This window comes from Narcine bancroftii, chromosome 1, assembly GCF_036971445.1.
Source record: "Narcine bancroftii isolate sNarBan1 chromosome 1, sNarBan1.hap1, whole genome shotgun sequence".
Lineage (NCBI taxonomy): Eukaryota > Metazoa > Chordata > Chondrichthyes > Torpediniformes > Narcinidae > Narcine > Narcine bancroftii.
Window position 1 is genome coordinate 282,812,718 of NC_091469.1, and position 12,542 is coordinate 282,825,259.

A 12,542-nucleotide genomic window follows, 5' to 3' on the forward strand; every position below is an offset into this window, starting at 1 on the left:
TTTCTGCACTGCTGGCTCAGCCTATGTTTGTGTACCACGGCCAAATGTGATTTTCTTTTTGCTTTCACTCCCTGTGAGATTCATTACCTCTTTTTTTTGTGTTTTTTTTAAATGAAGCAGTGAGAGTAAGGCTTTGACACATAGCACTTACGTATAGGACAATAAGCCATTCATTGTATCTTATTTTACAAATATCAATCCAATTCAGGGTAATAGTACTTTAAGAATTACTGAGTGAAATTCACTGACATTTATTTGCACATATAAATAAAAGAGGAAATCTCTCTCCAAAGCTGAGGCACACTGGCCTGATGTTGTCATTTTTCCTGCAACCTTCATTAGTATGAAAATAAATGTAAGCATTAGGAACACAGAGAGTGGGGGTGAATTTAAAGATTTGTTTAGTAGATAAAATGGCAATGCTACCACTGATGTGGACCTGGAAGTGCATAGATCAGAGACAAAGCATTGCTCTGAAGGGTTCAACAGCCCGGTCCTAATGCCAGCAGCTCTGTACAGGCACTACACAGCATGTTAGAGGAGCTGATGGTGTTTTAAAACTAAAATTTTGCAACCACAGCATCTGTCCTCAGCTGCAGCCACAAGAGGTTGCAGACTCTGGGGAGCGGAAGACCAGCACTGGATAAGAGAAACAGAAACTTTGTTAAGAAGGAAAAGCAGCGGAGACAACCCTATAGGAGGGTGACCACAGCGGCAGACCAGCGAGGGGCTCAGTGGCTGAGGGACCGCACAGGCTACAGGCAACTTGCGGTCAGGAGGCCCTCACGGGCTGCTGGAGACTGGCTCATGGGAACTAGGCAACAGAGCCGGCACTCAAGACGGGGCTGACGGCAAGAAGGCCTCCTGAAGGGTCTTAGGCACTGAAGGCTTCCTAATAATGTCGGACAGTTAGATCTAGAGCTCAAGGTTGTTGACGAATCAAACAGCAGTCTGTGCAGCTGCAGAGGCTGTGGGAGCACTGGAAGCAAATCCATGCCACTGAAGGGACTCTCTTTTGCTTCTCTTTCTCTCATACTGTAAGGGGGCCAGGCAACACTAATGTTGACTCTTTACCTTGTAGCAGGTCGAAGGAAATTTTGTGCAATATTACATTTCTGTACTATTACATAACAATAAAGGAATCGTGAATCTTAATTACATGAAGCAGCAGCTTTTGGATAATTTTCAACTTACTTTAAATACCAGTTTGCCAGCAAAATAAAGGAAGGTCACAATTCTTCCCCAGTTCAAGCCTTTTGCAGTTAATATACTCTCTGCTACTTTTTGCAATACCTCTTGTATATCTCCAACAGGGATTACATCAATGACTCTATCAGGAGAAAACATGAAAGAGATTTTCAGTTACTTCTGGAAACTCAGTGTTTCCCAATGTAATTTACAAACCAAAGCAGTAAACACATTGAAAATCCTCTAATACTTTGAAAATATAAGGTTGTTACCATAAGACATATGAGAAGTAGGACATTCTATCCATCCAGTTTGCTCTGCCATTCTATCATGAGCTGATCCATTCTCCCACTCAGCCCTACTCCCCTGCCTTCTCCCTAATATCTTTGATAGGTATCTACATACCAGTCTCTGCCTTAAATGCACCCAACGACATGGCCTCTACAGACACCCGTGGTGACAAATTCCAGAGGTTCACCACTCTCTAAGTAAAGAAATTCCTTTGCATCTGTTTTAAACAGATGCCCTTCAATCCTGAAGTTGTGCCCTCTTGCCCTGAGCTTACATGTTAGCTTAGGTGATTGTACGAATATGACTCTAAGCGTGGGAGATTTAAAGGGGATTTGAGGAATACTTTCTTCACCTCATGGGCGATTGGAACCTGGAACTCACTGCCTGGAGAGCTTGATAATGACAGGCACTCTCACAGCATTTTGGGCTCTTGAAACACCATGTGGCTGAGTGCTGCAAGTGGAGTGCAGGAAGATGGGATTAATACAAGCCTGGGTTTGTGCCACATCACTATCTTTAATTTACCCAAAACAATTTAATTTAGGGATATAACACGGTAGCAGGCCCTTCCGGCCCATGAGCCACACTGCCCAAATATACCCATGTGACCAATTAACCTACTAACCCCATACATCTACTGCTCCACTCATTGTGGCTCATGGACACTCAGTGACTCTGAAGGGACTCTCTTTTGCTTCTCTCTCTCTTGCTGTAAGGGGCGCTGGGCAACACTAATGATGAATTATGGAAGGCACAAGGCAATTTCATATTCTATACTATGATAAAGGAATTGTGAATCTAGACAGTGGAAAGGGAAGAGGTGAAATAACAGGTGTCAAGACTTCAAGGAAAAGTGACACAAATTAGGCTGTGGTCGGCAACAATGGGAGAGCGAGCACGGGAACAAACAGAGTAATTCCATTCAAAACATTGACAGAGGAACAGGGTCTGCTCTTGGACTCCTGTCAGAGCTGGAAGACACTGTGATGGATGACCTGCTGAATACAAAGGCTGATGGGTAGGAGGTGAGGACCAGGGGATGAAATGCAGTCGAGGGGTGCGTCAAGTGCAGCAACAGCAATAACTTGGATTGAAACTAACTTGTTTTCTCTCTTCACCAGTTCTGAAGGGTCCATGAAACATTAACCTTTCCATAGATGCTGCCTGTCCTAGTGAGTTCTTCCAGGATTTCTCTTTTTTTGATTTCAGTTTTTCAGCATCGACAATTTTCTGATTTTTATTTAATCTGGATTTATTACATCAGTTACCATTAAGAGAATGCATATTGGATATTGCTCGGTAACATACTGTTGAAGTTCAGCATTTCTGTTCAACTCATCCCCAACTTTCTTCAAACTTTTGCATATCTCCTTTATGATGGGTTCATTAATCTCATCTGTGACCCCACCAAGATCTTCTGGGCTCATTAGTACCTCTGGATCCTCTTCCTTGATTGTCTCTAGAACAAACCTGCACAAAAATGTACAATGAAATCAAGGGAGGTGTTATTTTAAAAGACTTAAATCCCTGAGATATACAATATATGCTGCCCACACTTTCTTGATGTGCATATAATGGACAATCTATTCTGGGCCCACATCTCTTCATTAGTCAGAATGGCACACCAGGTTAAGGAGGGCAAAGCTACTGGCCCCCATATTATATTAAGATTGTCCTGTCCAGCTGCATCCTTATGTGAGACAGTAGCTGGAAAGTATTGGACTGGAACTCAATACAGAGGATCATCGAAACAGATCACTGGGGTCTCCCTTTCCTCTCTTGATGACATTCACTGGGAGTGTTGCTTAAATAGGTCTCAAAGCATTACTGAGGACCCTTTCCACCCATCTCAGTGTCTTTGACCCACAACCATAAAGAAGGAGGTACTGGAACATCAAAATCAGGACTGTCAGGCTGGGGAATAGGATGAACGGTATTCTAAAATACCTATATATTTATTTTTATTATCTGTTGATGTATACACGTGACTGTTATATGCCATAAATTGGGCGTGTATATGTGTGCACTGCTGTTTAGTCTGGCTGTATGTGTAATAAACTTAAACCTGAACATCTTCCCATAAAATTCTAGGTGAGTATTTCTAATCGGAGGTTGTAGCTTTCTGCATGATACAATAGGTTGAGCCTCTGCATTGTTGTTTCACATGTTAGAGGAGCAACTGCACTTCAAAAGTACCTCACACTGTGGTTAGGTGAATGGTGTTTTACAAATTCTTTTCTATGGCACCTTCTGCAGCAACAGCATGATAACAATGCTTCTGCATCAGTTGTGCTGAGATGGAGATAGCAGACAGTTTTGCATTCCTGGGGGTAAAACATCTCCTCATCCAGTTACACCATTTTAATATACATATTTGTTATAAATCTTTTGATTAACATGGTATCTGTAATCACATATTCAAGGTTACTTCCCTCTGGTAAACTCAAATTGCTTCCTAATTTATCCTTCAAGTAGGATCTCAGTTGGTAATATGCCAGCGCTCTATCTCCAGTTATATTGTACTTATCTCTCATTTGTTCAAAGGATAAGAATCTACTTCCTGAAAAACAATTTTCTATTCTTTTAATCCCTTTTTTTTCCCCATTCTCTAAAGGAAAGGTTGTCTATTGTAAAAGGGAGTAGCTTATTTTGCGTCAATATTAGTTTTGGTAATTGATAATTTGTTTTATTTCTTTCTACATGGATCTTCTTCCAAATATTGAGGAGATGATGTAATACTGGAGAAGTTCTATGTTGTACCAATTTTTCGTCCCATTTATATAATATGTGTTCAGGTATCTTTTCCCCTATTTTATCTAATTCTAATCTCGAATGAGGAAACAAATGGTAAAACTAAACAAAAATGGGAACAAGATTTAAATATAAAGATAAAAAAGGAAACATGGGAGAAATTATGTTCTGGAACGATGAGAAATACAATAAATACGAGGCTACGTATGATACAATATAATTGGTTACACAGACTATACATTACGCCGCAAAAGTTAAATAAATGGGACCCAACAGTATCTGATAGATGTTTTCGATGTAAAAAAGAAATGGGAACAACAATTCATGCAATCTGGACATGTGAGAGAGTAGAAAAATTTTGGGATGATCTCAATCAGATATTAAATAAAATAACAGAAAACAATATACCAAAGAATCCAGAGATCTTTCTCCTAAGTAACATAAAAAACAAAGAATTTGGAATTGATTTGGAGGATGCACAAAAAAGATTTGTTAAGATAGCCCTAGCCGTAGCAAAAAAATGTATTATGTCAACCTGGAAATTGGAAGATAATTTGAAAATATAACAATGGTATATAGAAATGAATAAATGTATTCCATTAGAAAAAATAACATATAGTTTAAGAAATAATATTGAAATATTCGAACAAGTATGGGAGCCTTACATTAAATACAATAGCGAAAACCTACCGGGGACAAACATTACCTAAGTTGATGGAAGGAGAAGGAAAGAAAAGAATGGACTCTGTAGAATTTCTGGTGTATTTTTGTTGAATGACAACATTGTCTGACTGAATTAATGCAACCTAGATTATATACCTAAAATGGATGAGAGGGGGGGGGGGGGGTGGGGGAGTGGCTTGGGAGGAGGGGGGGGGGAGAAAAAGTCACTGTAAATGTGTGAAAAAGAAAAAGTGTATATCATGGCTATTGTGATTTATGGTGTGAAAAAACAATTTAAAAAAAAGATAGTGCAAAAAAGAAATGACACAATGTACACATGCAAACAAATAAAAAGTAAAGAAACTGAAAAAAAAAATCCAGTTACACCATTGAAATGGTCACAAAAACCCACCAGTGCCTCAACTTCCTCAGAAGCCTGAGGAAATTTCGAATGTCTCTCAACAACTCCTACAGCTGCACCATTGAAAGTAACCTGTCAACATGCATCACTGCATGTTATGGGAACTGCTCCACCCAAGACCACAAGAAACTGCAGGGAGCTGAGTGCCACTCAGTCCCAACACCTGAACACTACTCCCATCCATTGACTCCACTTCCCACTGCCTTAGAAAAGCAGCCAACATGTTAAAAGACCCATCCCACCCCAGTCACACTCTCTGCAACCTGCTCCTATAAGACCATAAGGCCTTTAGGCATAGGAACAAAAATAGTCTGCCCTGCCATTTAATCCTGTGCTGATCCATTTTCCCACTCAGCTCCACATTGCCTTTGACATCCTGGCTGATCAAGAACATATCAATCTGCCTTAAAGACACCCAATGACTTGGCCTCCGCAACTGCCATTGGCAACATATTCCATAGATTCACACCTGGCAAAACAAAAAATTCCTTCATATCTCGGTTCTAACCTTACATCCTGAAGTTGGGCCTTCTTGTCCCAGACTCTTCCTCCATGTGAACAACCTTCCTACATCTACTCTGTCCATGCCATTTGAAATTAGATCTCCCCCTCAATCTCAGAAATTCCAATGAGTACAGGCCAAGACCTGTCAAACATTCCTAATATGATAATACTTTCATTCCTGAGATCATCTTTGTGAACTTCCTCTGAGCCCTCTCCTCACAATAGTAACATTATGATGCCTTTGCTCTGTACCAATTGATCTCACTCTTTAACTATGCACTTGTACAGTGTCTTATTTGTACAATATATGGGGTGTTCAGCTGATTGCTCACAAAACAAACTTAATCACTGCTCCTGTGACAATAACTTGAACAATGGATATACACAACTCTGGCAAATGCAAAAATAGATCCTGATTTCTAATAAGCTGAAGATTTACAGTTGAAGGGAAATAAGAATTAGTGTTTATAGTGACAAAAATGAAGGTGCAACTTATTTGTTGCTTCAGATTTCAGAGATTTATAGATCTATTATATTCACTGTTTTTGCCTTGTTTTCAATTTTCTAAATGGAATACAGAAAGCAGCCAGTTCATACAGTAATTTTGCTTTAACTGATTCGAAGGCTATATATAGAAAATTGAATTTTAAAATAAAGTAAGTTACAAACCTTCTCAGGATTGCCCCTGATTGTCTGTTTAGAGTTTCCTTTGTCAAGTCTGAAAATAAAAAAAAATAAGAGTATTGCAAACTCTACAGTTAGATGACATGGTTTACGGCAACATCGATGGACAGGTACGTGGATGGGAGAGGTATTGATGGTTATGGACTGGGTGTAGATCAATGGGACTGGGCAAAATAATATGGTTCGGCACAGACTAGAAGGGCCAAAGGAGCCTGTTTCTGAGCTCTAGTGTTTCAATGATTCTAAGAGTTGGAGGAAGAACACATGAGATCACGTGTGTGGAATAGGGATAAAGAGAGAGGTTGACTAGGAAATGTGTGTGATAGATAGGGGAAAACGAATGAAGAGTGGAGGAGGAGAAGCAGATAAAATGAAATCTCAGGGCTGGTCAAGAAGCTACAAACTCTAGGCATCTGAGCACTAGGCAACTGAGCAACTGGATCCTTACAGTCAGTACGAATTGGAATTAACGTCTCATCCTCACTGATCATCAACTCAGGCACACCCCAAGGATGCGTGCTTAGCCCAGTGCTCTACTCATTATACACTCATGATTGTGTGGTCAGGCACAATTCCAATGGTACCTACAAGTTTGCCAATGACACCACAGTTGTTGGCAGAATCACAAATGGCAATGAGGAAGCGTACAGGAGGCAGATAGATCAACTCATTAAAAGGTGTAATAATAAAAACTTTGCATTCAATGTCAGAGATGATTTTGGACTTCAGGAGGAAGTCAGAGGAACACGACCCATCAAGGGCTCAGTAATGGAGAGGATCAAGAACTTCAAATTCCTGGGTGCCAACATCAAACTTGCCAGCGTCTAGTCATGCTTGACTAACCTGGAATTTTTCGAGGATGTGACAAAGAGGGTGGACTTGGGAGAGCCTGTGGATGTGGTGTATTTGGACTTCCAGAAGGCCTTTGATAAGGTACCGCACGGGAGACTAGTGGGCAAGATCAGGGAGCATGGTATTGGAGGTAAGGTGCTGACATGGATAGGAAATTGGTTAAGAAATAGGAAACAAAGGGTTGGAGTAAGCGGGTCTTTTTCAGGATGGCAGGATGTGACGAGTGGAGTGCTGCAGGGATCGGTATTGGGTCCTCAGTTGTTTGTAATTTATGTAAATGATTTGGATGTGGGGATTATTAATAATTTGAGCAAATTTGCAGATGACACGAAACTGGGTGGCGTTGTGGGGTGTGAGGAGGATGTCAGGAAAATGCAGAGGAACTTGGACAAGTTGGGGGAGTGGGCTGCTGAATGGAAGATGACGTTCAATGTAAGCAAATGTGAGGTTATTCATTTTGGGGGCAATAATAGTAAAGCTGAGTATTATGTAAATGGAGACAAGATAGGGAATGGGGAGGAGCAAATGGATCTGGGAGTACTTGTTCACTGGTCACTGAAGACTAGCATGCAGGTTCAGAAAGCTGTGAAGAAGGCTAATAGCATGTTGGCTTTCATAAAGAGGGGATTGGAGTATAGGAACAGAGACGCCCTTCTGCAGTTGTACAGGGCCCTGGTGAGACCCCACCTGGAGTATTGCGTCCAGTTCTGGTCTCCAATTTTGAGGAAGGACATACTAGCTATAGAGGGTGTGCAGCGCAGATTTAAAAGGTTAGTTCCAGGCATGGCGGGGTTGACATATGCTGAAAGGCTAGAAAAACTGGACTTGTATCCAATGGAGTTTAGAAGGATGAGGGGGGACATGATTGAGGTATACAAAATTATCAGGGGGATAGACAGGGTGAAGTTGGATTACTTGTTCCCAATGATGGGGGAGACGAGGACTAGAGGGCATAGTTTAAGAATACAGGGTAGGCACTTTAGGACGGAGATGAGAAAACAATTTTTTACCCAGAGAAGTGTGAATCTGTGGAATGCTCTGCCACAGAGGGTGGTAGAGGCAGATTCGCTGATTATGTTCAAAAGAGAGTTAGATAAGACTCTAGTGGGCAAAGGAGTTAAGGGTTATGGGGATAAGGCTGGAAAGGGGTACTGATGGTAGTGATCAGCCATGATCTGTAAAATGGCGGTGCTGGCTCGACAGGCCAAAGGGCCTACTCCAGCTCCTATTGTCTATTGTCTATTATCTTGAGATTCAGTATGTCACCGATGACTCTTGTAAACTTCTACAGGAGTACCTGTAGAAGTTTGTGTTTTTAGCCTATCTAGAAATATCAATTATGAGGAAACCAGCACAAATTTTGCTCTGCAACAGAAATAAAGTCACAGGCTGGAAGGGAGAGACACAAGTTTTGGGCCAAGCAACATTCCAGACAGGAAATTAGAATTGATTATCTCTTCTACCCTGATCATCTCAAAGTAATCACAGTACCCCCAGGCTCTAGATTACATAAGAACGTAAGAAATAGGAGCAGGAGCAGCAGGCCATCTGCCCTGTCGAGCCTGCTCCGTCATTCAGTAAGATCATGGGTAATCTGATTATTGACTCCTCCATCCACCCGCCTTTTCCCAATATCCCTTAATTCCTTTTTTATGTAAAAAAAAGTTATCTAACTGAACCTTAAATATGTTTAATGAAGTCGCCTCAACTGCTTCTATGGATAGAGAATTCCACAGATTCACTACTCTCTGGGTAAAACAGTTTTTCCTCATCTCCATCTTAAATCTACTCCCCTTAATTTTGAGGCTGTATCCCCTAGTTCTGGTCTCACCTACCAGTGAAAACAATTTTCCTGCCTCTATCTTATCTATCCCTTTCATAATTTTATGTTTCTATTAAGATCTCCTCTCATTCTTCTGAATTCGAGTGAGTATAATCCAAGATAATTTAGACTCTCCTTTTATGTCAACCCTCTCATCTCTGGGATCAACATGGTGAACTTCCTCTGGACTGCCTCCAGGGCCAGTATATCCTTCCTCAAGTATGGAGACCGGAACTGCACAAACTACTCCAGGTACAGCCTCACCATTACCTTGTATAATTGCTGCATTACCTCCCTGCTCCTAAATTCAATTCCTCTAGTGATGAAGACCAACATTACATTTGCCTTCTTAATAATCTGTTGTACCTGCAGCCCAACTTTTTTGGGATTCATGCATAAGCACTCCCAAGTCCTTCTGCACTACAAATAATAATCTGCCCTTATATGTTTCCTACCAAAATGGATGACCTCGCATTTACTAAATTTGTACTCCATCTGCCAGACTTTTGCATACTCACCTAACTTATCTATATCCTTCTTCAGCCTCTCCACATCCTCTGTACAATTTGCTTTCCACTCAATTTAGTATCATCCACAAACTTGGCTACACTACATTCTGTCCCCTCTTCCAAATCAATATAAATAGTGAACAGCTACAGGCCCAGCACAGACTCCTGAAGCACCCCACTTACCACTGTCTGCCAATCAGAAAAACACCCATTTATTCCAACTGTCTGCCTTCTGTCAGTTAATCAATCATCAATCCATGCCAATATATTTCCCCCAACTCCATCTGTATCTTTCCAAATGCCTTCTGGAAATCCAAATATACAACATCAATCTGTTTCCCTCTATCTGCTGCACCTATTATATTCTCAAAGAACTCTAGCAGTTTTTCAAACAAGACATTCCCTTTCTGAATCCATGCAACGTCTGCCTGATGGAACCCTTTTATTCTAAATGACTTGCTATTTCATCCTTAATGACAGCTTCAAGCATTTTCCCAACTATAGACGTTAAGCTAACTGGCTGATAGTTACTAGTCTTTGGCCTACATCCATTTTTAAAAAGTGGCATGACATTTTTTTTGTCTTCCAATAAGCCAGGACCTGCCCAGAATCCAGAGAATTTTGGTAAATGACTACCAATTCATCGACTATAACTCCCACCATTTCCTTCAGTATCCTGGGATGCATCCCATCAGGACCAAGGGATTTGTCTGCCTTTAGTCCCATTAGTATGCTCATTGCTATCTCTTTAGTAACAATTATTTTATCGAGGTCTCATCTCCCTTTGCATCCCTATCACCACTCTTTGGCATGCTGGATGTGTCTTCCACCGTGAAAACGAAAACAAAATATCTGTTCAGTGGCTTGGCCATTTCCGCATTACTCAACATCAATTTCCCTTTCTCATCTTTCAAGGGACTTATGTTGACTCTAGTCACCCTCTTCCGTTTTATATATTTATTACATTTATTGCTATCAGTTTTTATATTTTGCGCTAATTTACCTTCATAATCCTTCCCTTTTTTATTTCTCATTTAGTTGTCCTTTGTTGCCTTTAAAGTTTTCCCGTTCCTTCAGTTTCCCACTATTCTTGGCAACTTTGTGCACATGATGTGGCTGGCTCTTTCCTTTCTTACTGCCCTTATTTTTAACGGGAATATAATTTTGTTGAGTACTGTGAAAAATCTCTTTGAAAATCTTCCACTGTTCCTCAACTTTTCTGCCAACTAGCCTGTGCTCGCAGTCCACATTGGCCAATTCCTCTCTCATCATGTGATAGTCTCCCCTGTTCAAACATAATACACTAGTTTTAGATCTAACTATTGCAACTTCCATCTGTATGAGAAATTCAATCATACTATGATCACTCTTTCCAAGAGGGTCCCTACTAGATCATTAATTGCACCTATCTCATTGCACAATACTAGATCTAAAATAGTATTCTTCCTTGTTGGTTCCTTAGCATGCTGCTCAAGAAAGCAGGATAGGAAGAAATTGGGCACTCAGTGAGGAATGGCTGCAGTACATGGATAAATTTCCATTCAGAAAGAAATCCAATCAAAATCAATGCCACCCTCTTGCGGCAATACAACAGTGGGCATCAAGCAGTCAGAGATATCCTGAGTTTGTGCATCCATCCCACTTGACTTGACCACCAGTTAATCTTTTCAATCCCGAGTTTTGGAGACCATTTGTAGAGCAGAATTGGAAATTTGTTTCCATGATCATCTGTCAACATTTGCAGTATCTAATTGATAACTGATATACGAAGCCCAAAGGTCTATCTATTTGAAAGAAGATCAAATATTCTTGCTCAGTATTGTCTTTACAGCATTACAGGCCCAGAATGAAATCATCCTCAAATGTCCAAGTGATTAGAAAGGGGAAATAAATATTGACCATTCATTAAAAGAAGACATTGTCCTAAGATATTGTTGTGAGACAACCCCATTCAAAGTCATTTGGATATAATTTGGTGGCAGGGGCTCATGGATCGAAATGGCCTGTTAGCGTGCTGTATGTCTAAATTTTAAAAATAAACATTAACTCCGCAGTTGTTGTCTGCCCTGCTGCAGACTTGCATCATTTTCTATTTCAATTCCTGCCTCATCCATGAGTCTGCATCCCATGAGGAAGCAAAATCTCCTGGGTCCATCCAAGAATTTGCTAAACCTGTGCTGATTCAGGTCAACAAGCAGAAACTCCTCATTCTTGCCCTGAAACAGAGAACAGGAGTGAAAAAAACGTGACCAGCATTAGTATGAAGGAGAAGCAGAAGCAGGGCAGTCAGCTTCTCACGTCTGTCCATAATCAATAATTTTTTAATTTAAATTTAGCATGGTAACAGTCCCTTGGGGCTATGCTGCCCATGCCACCCACGCCCAGTAAGATCGTATCCAACCATTTATCTTGGTCCCAATCTTCGATATGAACCCCATATCCCTTTATTCTCTTCACAGCCAAAAATTCATTCCACTCCTTTTTTTTTTTAATTTTTTTTTAATTTTTCACACAATAAACCATATTGATCAAGATACATACATTTTCCTTCTTAAATATATAGTGTAATTTTCTCCCCCTTCCCTCCTCCTCTCCCTCCCTCCCTCCCTTTCCCTCCCTCCCTCCCTTCCTTCCCCTCCCATTTATTTAAAGTTCAGAATATAAGATACATTAAACCCGTCAAACAATGTTGTCACTCAATAAAAATAAACAAGAAATTTCACTGAGTCAGTTCTTTTCATTATCTTCTCCTTCTGTCATTTTAGGTGGTAGATGTCCACGGTAGGTTTTCTCTATTGTGTTTCATGTATGGCTCCCATATTTGTTCAAATATTGTAATGTTATTTCTTAAATTATA

At 40.5% G+C, this 12,542-nt stretch overlaps 1 protein-coding gene and 1 long non-coding RNA gene across 4 annotated transcripts in view; one reads left to right on the forward strand and one right to left on the reverse strand.

The window, feature by feature from the left end:
* Nucleotides 1–12,542, forward strand: part of LOC138745085 (uncharacterized) — a 120,066-nt gene that overhangs the window by 19,854 nt on the left and 87,670 nt on the right. The window lies entirely within an intron of this gene.
* The window catches only part of LOC138745075 (apoptosis regulator BAX-like), a 42,581-nt gene that overhangs the window by 18,952 nt on the left and 11,087 nt on the right, over nt 1–12,542 (reverse strand). For 2 of the 3 annotated variants that reach the window (XM_069902158.1, XM_069902174.1), the window contains exons 2-4: nt 6,488–6,536; nt 2,788–2,949; nt 1,195–1,330 (exon numbers count right to left, since the gene is read on the reverse strand). In XM_069902158.1, coding sequence (XP_069758259.1) covers nt 1,195–1,330; nt 2,788–2,949; nt 6,488–6,536 — 347 coding nt within the window. The remainder of the gene's footprint in view (nt 1–1,194; nt 1,331–2,787; nt 2,950–6,487; nt 6,537–12,542) is intronic. The other variant, XM_069902165.1, reaches the window with a different exon arrangement.